Source organism: Falco punctatus (assembly GCF_963210335.1).
Source record: "Falco punctatus genome assembly, chromosome: 1".
NCBI classification, from domain to species: domain Eukaryota; kingdom Metazoa; phylum Chordata; class Aves; order Falconiformes; family Falconidae; genus Falco; species Falco punctatus.
In genome coordinates this window covers 87,331,961-87,344,799 of record NC_137580.1, presented here as the reverse complement: position 1 = coordinate 87,344,799, position 12,839 = coordinate 87,331,961, and the positions used below count along the sequence as shown (strand labels likewise).

General features: G+C 41.9%; 1 protein-coding gene across 1 annotated transcript in view; it reads right to left on the bottom strand.

Annotated features, from left to right (window-relative positions):
• The window catches only part of PPIL2 (peptidylprolyl isomerase like 2), a 72,251-nt gene that overhangs the window by 59,231 nt on the left and 181 nt on the right, over positions 1–12,839 (bottom strand). Inside the window, exons 2-5 of the mRNA XM_080373964.1 lie at positions 12,695–12,744; positions 11,677–11,722; positions 10,681–10,743; positions 10,468–10,519 (exon numbers count right to left, since the gene is read on the bottom strand). Coding sequence (XP_080230090.1) covers positions 10,468–10,519; positions 10,681–10,743; positions 11,677–11,722; positions 12,695–12,744 — 211 coding nt within the window. The remainder of the gene's footprint in view (positions 1–10,467; positions 10,520–10,680; positions 10,744–11,676; positions 11,723–12,694; positions 12,745–12,839) is intronic.

Genomic DNA, 12,839 nt, shown 5'->3' with positions numbered 1-12,839 from the left:
TGAATGACTCCTAAAAGGTGTTAAAGTACTTGTTTTCATGTATTTCTTATCATTAATAAAGTATAAGAGAGTTCAAATATTGCATACACAGCTCAAGCTCAGAACTATTTCCCACCTCAGCCTCCATGACACACACCTACCATCCAGTTTCAGCCAACCTCCAGGGAAGAAAGCAAGGAAAAAGCAATGTTTATTAAAAACACTTGATCTAATTACAATTCTAAATTCTTAAAGAAAACGAAAGGCTATGAGCATCTGCCACTTCCCCTATGCAGAAATAAGAGCTGCATATTCACTTCTAAAAATATTTTATGCAATACTGGAAAGCAGACGCATTTCACGGCACATAGTGCCAGCTGCTCCACAGCATGGAAGGGCTAAAAAAAACAAATGCAAAAACTGTGCAAGCTCTTTTCTCAGCTGACTCCTCTCTCACAGGCACACTTCCACAAAGGCAGCCAAGGCTACTTTTGGCCATGACCTACTTTCCTGCAGCAGCAAAAAGCCCCACTGCCCCGTGTGCTCTCATCTGTCAGCTGACAGCCTGCACTCGCTCCTGCGGGATCCCAAAGGGCAGCATCCTTTATTGATACCCAAAGCAGAGGTTATTACGACGCATAGGTTAGTGGGGCACTGTGGCAGCTCACAGATGAAGCATGCCGATTGTTTCGAATTAAATCATTCTCTGTCATCGCTGTGTGTCTCATGAAGATATGACCTACAATCCCCGCACATCAATTAGTTACACTCTCTGAATCTCTTTAGTCTGTGGCTGCATGTTCTTGTTAATGAGGCTCTGACCCCGTTGGATACGCACCAGCCTGAAAAGCAATCAAAATGGACTCCTTTGATTCTCTACCCACACATGGGTAGAGTTGGTGAAATGTGGCAACAGTTGTTATTTAGTAAATACAGACTTTCCCGCTCTATCAACAGTAACTGAGTTACCGTTAAAATGTTCAACACTTCAGGATCAGACACCCTTCTGGCAGGAAAACACAAGAATCCAGTGAAGCTACTGTGGGGAAAAACTAATGTGTCACATCTGAACTGGATGACAACATGAGGACAAAATCATCCAGTGCTGCTGTGACCATTTGGTAGGTTCACCAAAACAAGCAACACTGAGTTACCTCAAATAGAAAAGAAAGCCAAACCAAATACTAATGTTGCCTACCAAGTACCAAATTTAGCTTAACAGCAGCAAATGGATTTTCTATTAAATTCTATGGTTCCTTTAAAATGAGACCCGTTACTCTTTGCATACAACTTCACTTTTTAAGAGGCCCTCTTACAATTTTCCCTGCTATAAAACCTTCAAGAAATATGGGGATACGAATGGAATTAATAGTATTGGAATAACTCCATGTAGAGTGTTACTTATTTGAGATCTTATAAATGGATTTAATGACATAAAAGGCATTGGAAATCCTCAGCAAGTCTACGCATTATGGGAATATGATTGGAAACAGCAGCACTGTTTTAACAAGATAAGCCATCTTCACGTTGTTTAGTATTTCATGAAAAATTTGGGGTGAGCAGCCAAGAGGCCAGAATAGTCTCACAATTCAAGGTATCATTTCCATGTTCAGTTCAACAGCAAAAATATTTATCACATGGACAACTGTCTACCAAACGCTAAAAAGATACCCTCAATTCACATTCTTGGATGCAGCTGCTGTTTAACTGCAGCTTTCATCTACCACTGAACTGGTATGGAAATGGACACAAAAGATCCTTCATTACTCACATTCAGAGCACTGTATTTCCATATTTAAATTTTAATTAAACTGACACCATATGGTCACCAAAGCCCTGTCCAGAGAATCATAAAGATATGCTTGATAACACACATGGCTCACAGATACTAGCAATAATGTTGCTCTATCAAAGACCATATTAACAGAAATTACCATGAGAAAAAGATGGGTAGTTTCATGTGCAAAATTAAACCTGCAGTCTTAATGTAGTCAGAAGTCTATCAGTCCAGAGACCCACAGCCAAATGCAACATGGTTCACGGAAAATAAAGCTTTGCAGAAGCACCAAAAAGCCAGTCTCCAATTTTAGTGAAAAACAGGCAAGTAAGGATCTGTGGGAAACCTCATGCTGCATCTCATTTAAGGCTAGAGCACTTCACAGATGCTAGTTTTTCAAGTGTCACAATCACAGAACCCCATCCAATGTGCACACTTCCACCAAAACACAGAAAAGGAAAAAACCAGACCATCTGTTCGGTCTGTAAAACGTAGATGTAAACACTTTTTTGCTGTAAGGGAAATAATGCTAGACACATTTATCTGCCTCTGTCCAGAGCTGGCTTACTGGGTAAAACACTGCTCATCAGCACCACAATCCTCATCAGCAAGGTGTGAAGAAGGCTCAGCAGCTTGGCCAGTGACTCGTGACACTGGATGGTTTTAAATGCCTCCTTTTGATAAAGCACTTGAACAGCAAGTCTAGGCAAATCTCATCTTCTTCACCCTCACCACTTCCCAAGGATTTGGGGAGCTGAAACATAAATCCCCCTTTTAGGACAGATGAAGGCTAACTCCTAGTGGTGCTGAGTGTACTACTGTAAAACATACAGATACAGCTTTGGAAGAGAAATAGCCAACTATTCACATGTTCATCCGTAACAAAGGAGAGTGGGAAAGTTTCAGGAAACCCAGCAAAAAAGGAGTCATCTTCTGGGTCATTTGCCTCACCAAGACCTTCATCCTCTTGACTTCCTCTGTGTTTTAGGATCATTTCAGTTATGACACATGATTTTCTGGGCAGGAATCACATCCTCACGTGTTTCTATCCAGAGGCCTTGAAAATTTATGGTCAGTAATCAAATATTAACTAATTTAGACTGTTGACTAAAAGCTAGTAATTTCTGAGGCAAATGAGGTAAGACAACACGGTTCAGTTGCTGCATATTGAAAAGTTTATCTCGTTCAAAGTGGATTCTAGGCACTTGAGCAGCAGCATGTGTCTGCTGCCCCAGACAAAAATGCACCTGGAGAGAGATGCTTAATGATGATGGCTGTAACCACCCATGCCTGAAAGACTGCTACAGACCACAGAAATACAGGCAGCAACATTCAACTGGAGTCAAAAAACAGAAAAAAAACCCCAAACAAACAAAAAAGAGAGAGAGAGAAAAAAGGAAGAACCACAGCTCATCCTGGCTACCTCTTACTTACAAATAAGTACCTGCTTCTGAAATGACCCAAGCTATCAGGAGAAAATGCAACCAATTATAATATTCTGAAAGTACCCTTCATGCCTCAACACATACACTAAAACTGTTCTCTGTCTTACACTGCCATGTGTAATATATCAAACTATTATCAAAGTATTTCAGGAAGAGATTAGAAAATATTCCCATCACTGTTCCAGACATTCACCCAGCATTTACTGTGTATGATTAGGATTAACTCTGTTCAAAGAAGTTAATTAAAATTAAGGAAGGAAAGTCAACCAGGATAACCATGACCATTTAGGGTAAAGAGAATTTAAAGGCAAGAAGAACATCTGACAGGAAAATACAAGTCTCAACAAGAAAATGTCAAGAAAGCATTAAATTCCTCTGTACCAAATACACAGCTGTAAACACTAACAGAGAGAAGCACAGTTTTGGCACAAATACAAATGAGACTAAGCTGGTCAAACCCAAAATTTACAGAAGATATCTATCAGATGAAAAGCCATCAGAAAAACCTCTCGGCAGTCATAACAGGAAGAAAGCAAACAGTGGTTCAAGACAGAGCACATAGTTCGCAAAGCAGACTGTGAGAGAGATGAAGACCTCAGAGAGTCTTCCAGTTTTTTGTTCCTGATCGTTTCACCCTTCTTTCTGTGACACATGAAAACCAACTAAGCTGGATTTGTCTGAATTATTTTTCAACAACAAACCTTCCCTTGGTTTTATTTCTGTAAGCTTTGTTCTCTGCTCTGTAATAAGCTATTACTCACCCAGAACAAAACTGTATTCCCACCCCCCACTGAAACTTTTCTTACAAATCAACAAGAAAAAAACCTCTCCCTTTCACTTCAAATGTACAGGAAAATATGGTGAGTTTAACAAAAAGGGGAAAAGGGGGACAACTGAAATTTAAACCTATGCAACATCTGAAGACTTGACTGAGTTGCATCAAACAAATTAAGAAACACACTTTGAATTCAAAGCTGAAGATGTGCCGACTTCTTCTGACATGTATGTGAAAAGCACCTCTAGAGAATTAAACTTCTCATTTATGCATCAGTTACACTACAGCCAAATGAGACCTGAAGTTACTGATCCACCTAAATGATCGTTAAAGCCCCAAGGAGAAAAATGTAGCAGACTACTTGGGTGCTGGGCTCTGATGTTGAGGAAAAAAGACAGTGAAAGGAGGATATTTCTCACTCCTGAATTTTTCTACATCATGAAAAATATTTCAGTTGGTCAAACTATTTTTCTTTTAATTAGATAGCCCCAACACTCTAGATATGGGATATGGGAAAACTGATGTGGAGATAGCCTACCTATGAAGGGCTGCACAGCTTTTTCCTCTCAATATTTTGTATCTAGACAAAGAATGAAAATGCTCAAAGTAAGCATAATCTTTTGGAAACAGTAAGAACGAAGAAAACTTTTCAAGAGAAAAAGATGAAAAGTCACAAGGAAAATCTGAATCCTGCTGCAGTGTGTCATCTTTAGAAGACCATCAACATCCTAAGGTAGTATTACCACCATGATGCAGAAAGGTCTAGACAAGCACTCTGAAATGCATCACAGTGAACATTATCTACAGCTATTACATTTTCCTGACAACGTATTCCAACAGCAGCTACTGCTACACTGGCATGAAAGAGGTCACCTTCAAACCACAGATCCTTGTCTGATGACAACCATTATTTGCTGCTCATTATCTAGAAACACACCTGGAATAACACAATTAAAGCAGCAAGCTGCAGTAAATTACCACACAGACCATATGAACTGAGTTAAAAGCCCATAGTCACTGTTGATTTAGCCAATTCGGTTATGTGAACCTTGAACTTGTCCTCTCCCCTTTTCAGCCCAGAGACCCATTCCACTCAACTCCGTGTTGGATGAGTTTTGTGACCTTGATCTTAACACCAGCAACAGCTGAAGCTCATGCAACCCACTTGACAGGAATCCATTCTTGATACATATGGGCCCTGCACTGATCATTTGACAGAGGTGGAGAGACATTTGTAGTGAACTGTAAAGCATTGGCTGGCACTTAACCTGTACTTTTAAGACCTGTTCCTACAGTAGCTGGTATTTCCCACACTCCTGACATGCTTTATTCAGAATATTGCATAGGAAAAACACCCCAAAACCTAAGCCTTCTTTGTCATTATGTTCACTTTTCTGGTGAAGAAACAATTAGTGCTTCTATGTCTGTGCTTTCAAAATACATACATGGTAAAAACACTTTTATGTTTAAGGAAGTTTCACTTTGCTCTAATTTCTGCATCCTTTTCAGGCAGGATTTCCCTTATTTAGGCAGCCAAAGATTTTTTTTTTTTTTTTTTTGGGGGGGGGGAGGGAACAAAAGTGCTGTAAAGTTGGTTGTTCATTTTTAAAGGGAGCTCAATAAATTCAGCAATAAAAAAGTAATCTTCTCCATATTCTCTCCATCAACCTAATCTTCATCAACCTGATTAGCAAGCCTCTCTCACTGCAAGACCAGCAACTGATTTCTATGAGACTGAAATCTAGTTGGTCAAACGGAAAAGAAACCATGCTTTCACAATAAAATGAAGTAACAATAGCCACCAGCATTTTAGAGAGGAATTGGCTAATAAACACATTTAAGAAAAGTATTTGAGAATTACTTTCCAAAGTTTTGAAATAACAGATTTGGCTGCAATTTTTTCTTTTGAGGGTAAGAAGTTACTGGTTTTGAAAGTGCCTGTAATTATTCAGGCAAGCACCATCCTTACTTCAAACAAATGATTAAAAAAAAAAGGCACTGCTGACATTCCTATGTGAGCAGTGCCAGAAGGACGAGGTGTCTGCTACATGCTCTGTCACAGCTGCAAGGCATTGCAGGTGTAAGATGTGCGTCCCTGGGTGCTTTCAAAGCATGGATCAGACAGGCTCACTACATGAGACAGGCACCTGTACTGCTGCAATTATTTGATCATATCAGTCATAATCTCACCCCAAGTCATTTTTATTTGGTAAACACAGGATTAAGAGTATGGCAGAACAACAGCAAATATTTACCTTGTACACAGAGCAAAACTTTGGGTACAGCACTCTCTTTTAAGGCAGCAGATGTCCTACCGGGAAAAGTCAGAGATTTTCAGCCTTCCAACTCCAAAGTTACTCCTCATTTTCCATGTCAGTGGCTCTGACTTCTACTACTTCTTTATATGCCCCAGACTCCTTTTTACAGTTATCTTCAGAGGCTGCCCAACCTTCCCCAACATCCCCCAAAATCCTCAGAATTTATAAAAATTTTCCTATTTAACCTAGTAAGAAGCTAAAATCTTGAGACACTTAAGAAAAAGTGCTCTCTGGACTGTAGGTCTGGATCATAACCTTGCATGAGACAGGGCACAACACAAACTGTGCTCTGCCTCATTCGGAACAGGAATGTGACTGCTAGGCTCATACAGCCACCACACAGCATCTTCAGGTCTCTTAACCTGACTCAGGCGTATGTTAAGCCCAAGCTGAATTAACTTGACTGAATCCTGTTTGCCCTTCAAAACATGCATACGCACCAACTGCACAGCTGCACGTGGCCCTTAACATGAGGGCTGCCTCTCCAGGTTATGCAGGATCAGCAGACACATGGATTTTAGTTTGCTCCAAGCAGTGCAGAAAGAATTCACAGAGGTGAGCACTCTATATGAGTTTAAAAGTAGATGCACTTAAAACAGTCACAAAATTGACTTTGGACCAAAGCCTTTGAAGTAAACGGCAGAGATGAACTGCATTTCAACTGTCTGAAAGAAAAAAATACCCACAGAAAAGGGGGACCAGAGGACAGACCACAGCTACTTCTGAGACAGGGGAAGAGAGATACTTGCCCAAGTTTACAGTGCCTTGAATGGGGCTGAAGTACAACCACAACAGCCTGGCCTGCCTACAGGCAGTCAGAATGTCACTGACCAGAGTGGAAAAATAGGCATTTACATCAGACACATTACAATGCAAAGAAAAATATCTGAGTCCACATATAACATACTCATGCAACAAAGAACAATTTCCTTGAAATTCCTGTCAAAAGGTACACTGATCTATCATCTGTTCATATTTGAGATTCCAACAAACCAGACATGCTCTGACCAATCTCACTTCTTGGAAACAGGTACTCCTGAGCCCAGCTGGCTGACTTGTGTGGGCATGCTGGTTAGGGCTGTCATATCACTGCTATATGAAACATTCTGGCAAGCTTGCAACTATCTGCAAGCGTAAGAAGCCAAACTGCAGTTCCTAGTAAAGGAATGAGCTAACTATGACTTTCCTCTTTATTTTATGCAATTTTAGTGTAAACATGAGCTAGGCAGTGTCCTGACAAATCTGACAAAAAAAGTAAGCGAGCCAATACCATCTGACAGGCTGTAATTGGCTGCAAGAGATGTACTGTTTCTTCCAAAATTATTGCTGTAGTAAGAGAAGTATTTTTTATCCCGATGCATTCTTAAAAGGGGTGGTGGGCAGGCAATAAATCTAAAGTTACTTTCTGGAATAGCTCATGAGAAACTCTAGACAAGTTCAATGGTGACTTGTTTCTTATTGGTGTCCATGCTGCACCTCAGGAGAATATTCAGAAAAGCAAGAAAAAATAAACAATAAACAACAAGGAAGTACAGGAAAGGAAAGCAAACAAATTTTTAAATATTTAAGCCATCAAAGAATAACTGTGATCTTGGCATTTCAAAATTTCTTTAAAAGGGAAGGCTGGTCCAATAGTTTAGGATTCAGAAGAATCAGAGAAGTCATTTGTAGATCAGTTCACAAACATCCAGTTACGAAAAGACTAGCACAGCCCTACCTCTGGGAGCACCATGAAGATAAATATGTCAATGATGCAAGGCTCTCCAGCTCTCCACTGAGGGGTCTGCATCAGAAATAACACAGCTAGACAGATTTAGTGAGTATTGAGAGTGCACCATGAGCAGCACCATTTCCAAGTAGCCTATTGACTTCTCTAAAATGTTTGGCCTGTAGCAAACCATAACAACAGAAGTACAAGCCACAAAGGATTTCATCATAATTTTTAACTTCAGGACAAAAATATGGAAAAATTCTCCAGATCCTCATTACCAAGACAAACCATCAATCTGCACAAAATAACTTCATAAGCTACCATACAAAACACAGCACTGCAGCTAATGTGGCTCAACTCCTTTTTAAACAAATCTAGAGTCTTCAATTTCTGTAAGTCACCAACTCATTACAGAAAATATTTTCTGGTTCGTACAACAAGCAAGCTGTACAAGTAACAGAAGGCGCACACACAATGATAAATTAAATAGAGGGCAGTATAGTCTAGAGATGCACAAGCTCAACTCACCGATTTCCTCTGCCACCTACCCTGCCTTGTCCCACCACCCCCATCCCCTTCCTGCCTAACACCATCCTCCCCCCGCTTCTGAAAACCAGAGCTAGCCCTCTGGGAAACACTGGCTAAATTATGACACTCCCTTCAACCCCACAGGGCTGTATGCTGTTCTGGAGAGCAAGCATCTCCTTTTTCTTCCAAGTGGTCTGGAACACCTTTGTCCTGTGGAGGAGAGTGCTGCACAGTACAAGTCCACCACTGAATAAAAGAAGAAAGGGCTCCCCAAACAGAGCAAAAGGGGACACATGCTAGGGAGAGCTGGAGGTGCACTGCAGATCAACTACAGAAGCACAAGTCTGGGTAAACTAACAGACCTCAAAGTCCAACTTCATTTAAGCATTTACGGTTTGCCAAGTATATTCTGCCCAATCTCCCTTTCCCTGTATTTCACAAGACCACCAGATACATTGCATTTCTTGCTTAACATTTACCCAAAGTAATTTTAAACCCCATCACAGTTCACAATCTGAGAACAGGTGTCATGGAGGTGCTCTGAGTGAAAAAAAAATTGATCTGGCAACACCCCAAAACTCCCAACCAATGCACACAGCAGCAAGGTGGTGAGAGGCTGGTGAAAACAAGCGAAATAGCTGCAATTCCATTCCTACTCAACAATACATTGGCCTCCTCATGTGTGAAGAAAAACCTTCAATCATCTGTCCATCACACAAACACACCTGCAGTTCGCTGTAACTGAAGATATTAAGTCTCAAACAGCCTGTTCGTGTTTAGTTTGGAATACTGCATCTGTATTTAGCCTCTCCTCGTATCTGTCTGCTGGGAAAATCTTTAATCAAACACAAGATGTTTCAAAGGTAACCTCATACCAGAGAGCCATCTGCAAACCAACCACCAACCCTGTGCAATGGCTGCCACCTAATGGTCCAGAAAGTAACTGTACATAGAAGTAAGACAAGTTTCAGTAGCTCGAGCAACAATTTCTGTTTAAAATTTTCCTCTACACCCTCACAAACAATGCACTCTCTTCTAACATACCAGAAAAAAATGTAATACCAACAAGGAAATATTTCCAGTACTTCGTATTCATTCAGTGCTTTACAACTTCACACTACTACAGAAAGTAACCTCTTCATAAATATAATTTATGCACAAAACAGGTGGAGAAAAAACACCAAGGTGCTGATCATAGCGTGAAATCCATGACAGAGGCAGGTCAGAAACATTCTAATATATATTGTCAAGATAACTCAAAAGATTTTACATCTTAAGCTTACCATGCGTAATATCATCTAATAATGTCTCTAACCTGCATAAAGCAAAACATCCTTTTTGTTAGGAAACACCACTGCTTGCCAACACCTTGCCCTGTATGGACTACAATTCTGCCTATACGAGGCAGCAGTACAGAGTCTTTTCCGTCAACAACCAGTCAGCACTAGTGGTAACAAGAGCTCGCATTCCCATCTATACAGATTTTAATTGTGCCACACGTTTAAGAAAGGCAACTTACCCTAGGAGTTTATATAAATGAGCTGCACATTTCCTTTGCCATACAATTTACAATCTAATAAAAAAAAAAGGGGGAGGGGGGCAAAACTCCCCTCTCCTCTTTCTTCCACACATGCAGTCCAAGGCTGATTATTTTCTACTACAAAGATCATTTAGCAGGATGACAGTGGGGGGATATCGGGTGTCAAATCCAGAAGCCCCCCCTGCTTTTTTTTTAAGCTAAAAAAAGAGATCCCTAGTAAATCTCAACATTAATGTGAACACAGCTGATCTCACAAATATCATACTTCAAAATATCACTCCCATTCAACTCTTTTTGCTTTAGTGAAAGCGTTTTTGTTTCTCCCACACATTAAATAGGAAACCGAGCATATGGAAAGCAGAGACATCATGTGAATTCCCCCATCATTACTTACTTCTCCTGTGATTGGATTGGTTCCATATTTCTTTATCCAAGGAACAATGCTCCTGAAAAGAGAAGGGATAAAGTAATAAGCAACAAGCACCATCAGAAACCTCTACTGATGGGCATGATTATTTTTGCCAACTTGCTAACACCAAATGATGATTACACAGCTGTAACCAGTTCAGCAACACAAAAATAAAGCTAAATACAGAGAGTAACTTACAGTATGTCGAAGACTGTCCCATCTGGTGTGCAAACTGGGTATTCAAAGGGCTGCAGAGACAAACTAGAAAAAAAGTGCACATTCTTTTTAACAAAATCAGCTGGAAATCATGATGACAGAAGCAAATAACATTTTGCTGATTCACTTGCACATTAGAGCAAGGCCTACACCAATGAAAACATTGAGTGGCTGCCAGTACCCACTACCTGATTCTACATAAATTAGGTTAACAGCAAAATCCATGAAAGAAACTGGTGCAGTTCAGCAATACATAGCTGTCAGCACTCACAGACATAGAGCCAGGGGATGCTTTAATACTCCCCAGCCTGCTTCCATTGCCATGTTGGGCTCCACCAGCACAAAACTCTGTTCAAGCAAAAACACTCACTCTCTTTGCACTGAAGTGGGCTAGGGAGTGACTGGCAATCACATTCATCATCCCTGTTAGGGATGCTTCCATAATCCAGCCAGCTTTTAGCCAAGCAGCAGTAGTTTGTAGATATGGACTGTAACTTCTGCAACTATTCAATTTACAAGAGGATATCTAACCCACCTCTACTAACTCCCCTCTTTCACTCCAGCACTCCAAGCAGTAAACACTGAACACAAAAAATCAGCATAAATATTTCTTCAATCTATTTAATTACTGCCCCAGAAAGATAAATGAACAACCAAACATATTCTGAGCAGAGAAAAGTAGATTCAAGACCCAATTATGTAGATTCAAGAGACAGGAATGTACATGATAATTGTTCTGAATTACTTTATCACTTGTGAATTCTTTTAACCATCGGATCCAATCTCTGCAGATACTAATCATGGTAAGGACAGATATTGTTTTGTTTTTATTGAGTTTTTTCTTGCTGCATTACCATCCTAGCAGGCACAAGTCTGTGAAAGTAACTACCTCAGAAAAACACTGCTTCAGTAATGGTTCAGTGTCAACAGTCTGATAATGTAATAATGTAATTTAATAATGTAATTTTGTTGTCTTACCTGCAGTGATCAAATGATAAACGTCTAAAATTAGTTCGCGGAAGGTCTGTTTATGGGGAGGAAAAAAAAAAGCCACAACAGAATTTGACTAAATACATGGTGTTTTAGGTAACAAACAGACAGCTTAAAGTTCCATTTTGCCATATGCATGGTGGCAATTTACTGATGACAAGGAAAAACACACTAAACCTTGCAAAACTGTAACTCAAACTGGACTTCAGCTGAGCACAAGTAGCTCCTCAACTCAAACCCAACCATCAGAAAAAAAATCAAAACAGAGCTCTGACAGCACCGAATTTAAATCTGATGATCAATGCACGGGCCAGCCGAAGGCAGCGGCTCAGCGGGGCGGGAAACCTCAAGCTTCTGCCCTAGTCGCGATGGGCTGAGGGCCAGGCCCGGGTGGCATGGCCCAGCAGCAGGGCCAGGGCACAGGGTGCTCCGGAAGCCACCCCAGAGCCGAGGGGAGTCGCCTGATCTGAGGTGAGCCCCTCGAACTGAGGTAACTCACCTAAGCTGAGGGCAGCCCCTGAACTGAGGGGAGCCCCCTGAACTGAGGGGAGCCCCCTGAACCGAGAGAAGTCATCTGACCTGAGGGGAGCCCCCCAAACTGAGGGAAGTTGCCTGAGCTGAGGGGATCTCCTTGAGCCGAGGGCAGTCACCTGATCTGAGGGGAGCCCCCCGAACTGAGGAAAGTCTCCTGAGCTGAGGGGAGCCCCCCGAGCCGAGGGGAGTCCCCCGAGCTGTAGGGAGGCCCCTGAGCCAAGGGAAGTCGCCTGCGCTGAGGGGAGCCCCCCGAGCCAATGGGAGTCGCCTGAGCTGAGGGGAGTCCCCCAAACTGAGGGAAGCCTCCTGAACTGAGGGGAGCCCCTCGAGCTGAGGGAAGTCGTCTGAGCTGAGGGGAGCTCCTCGAGCTGAGGGAAGCTCCTCGAGCTGAGGGAAGTCGTCTGAGCCGAGGCAAACCTCCCGAACTCAGGGGAGCCGCTTGAGCCTAGGGGAGGCCCCCTCGCCCCCTTACCTGCTTTCTTGCCCCCGTAGAACTGCGTGTACTCCGCGCACGTGATGTACCTGCCGACAGAGCGGGATCACTCACACGCCGCCCCAGCGCACCCGTACCCTCCCCACGCCCCGCGTGTCCGCGCACTCCCGCAGGCTCCGAAGCG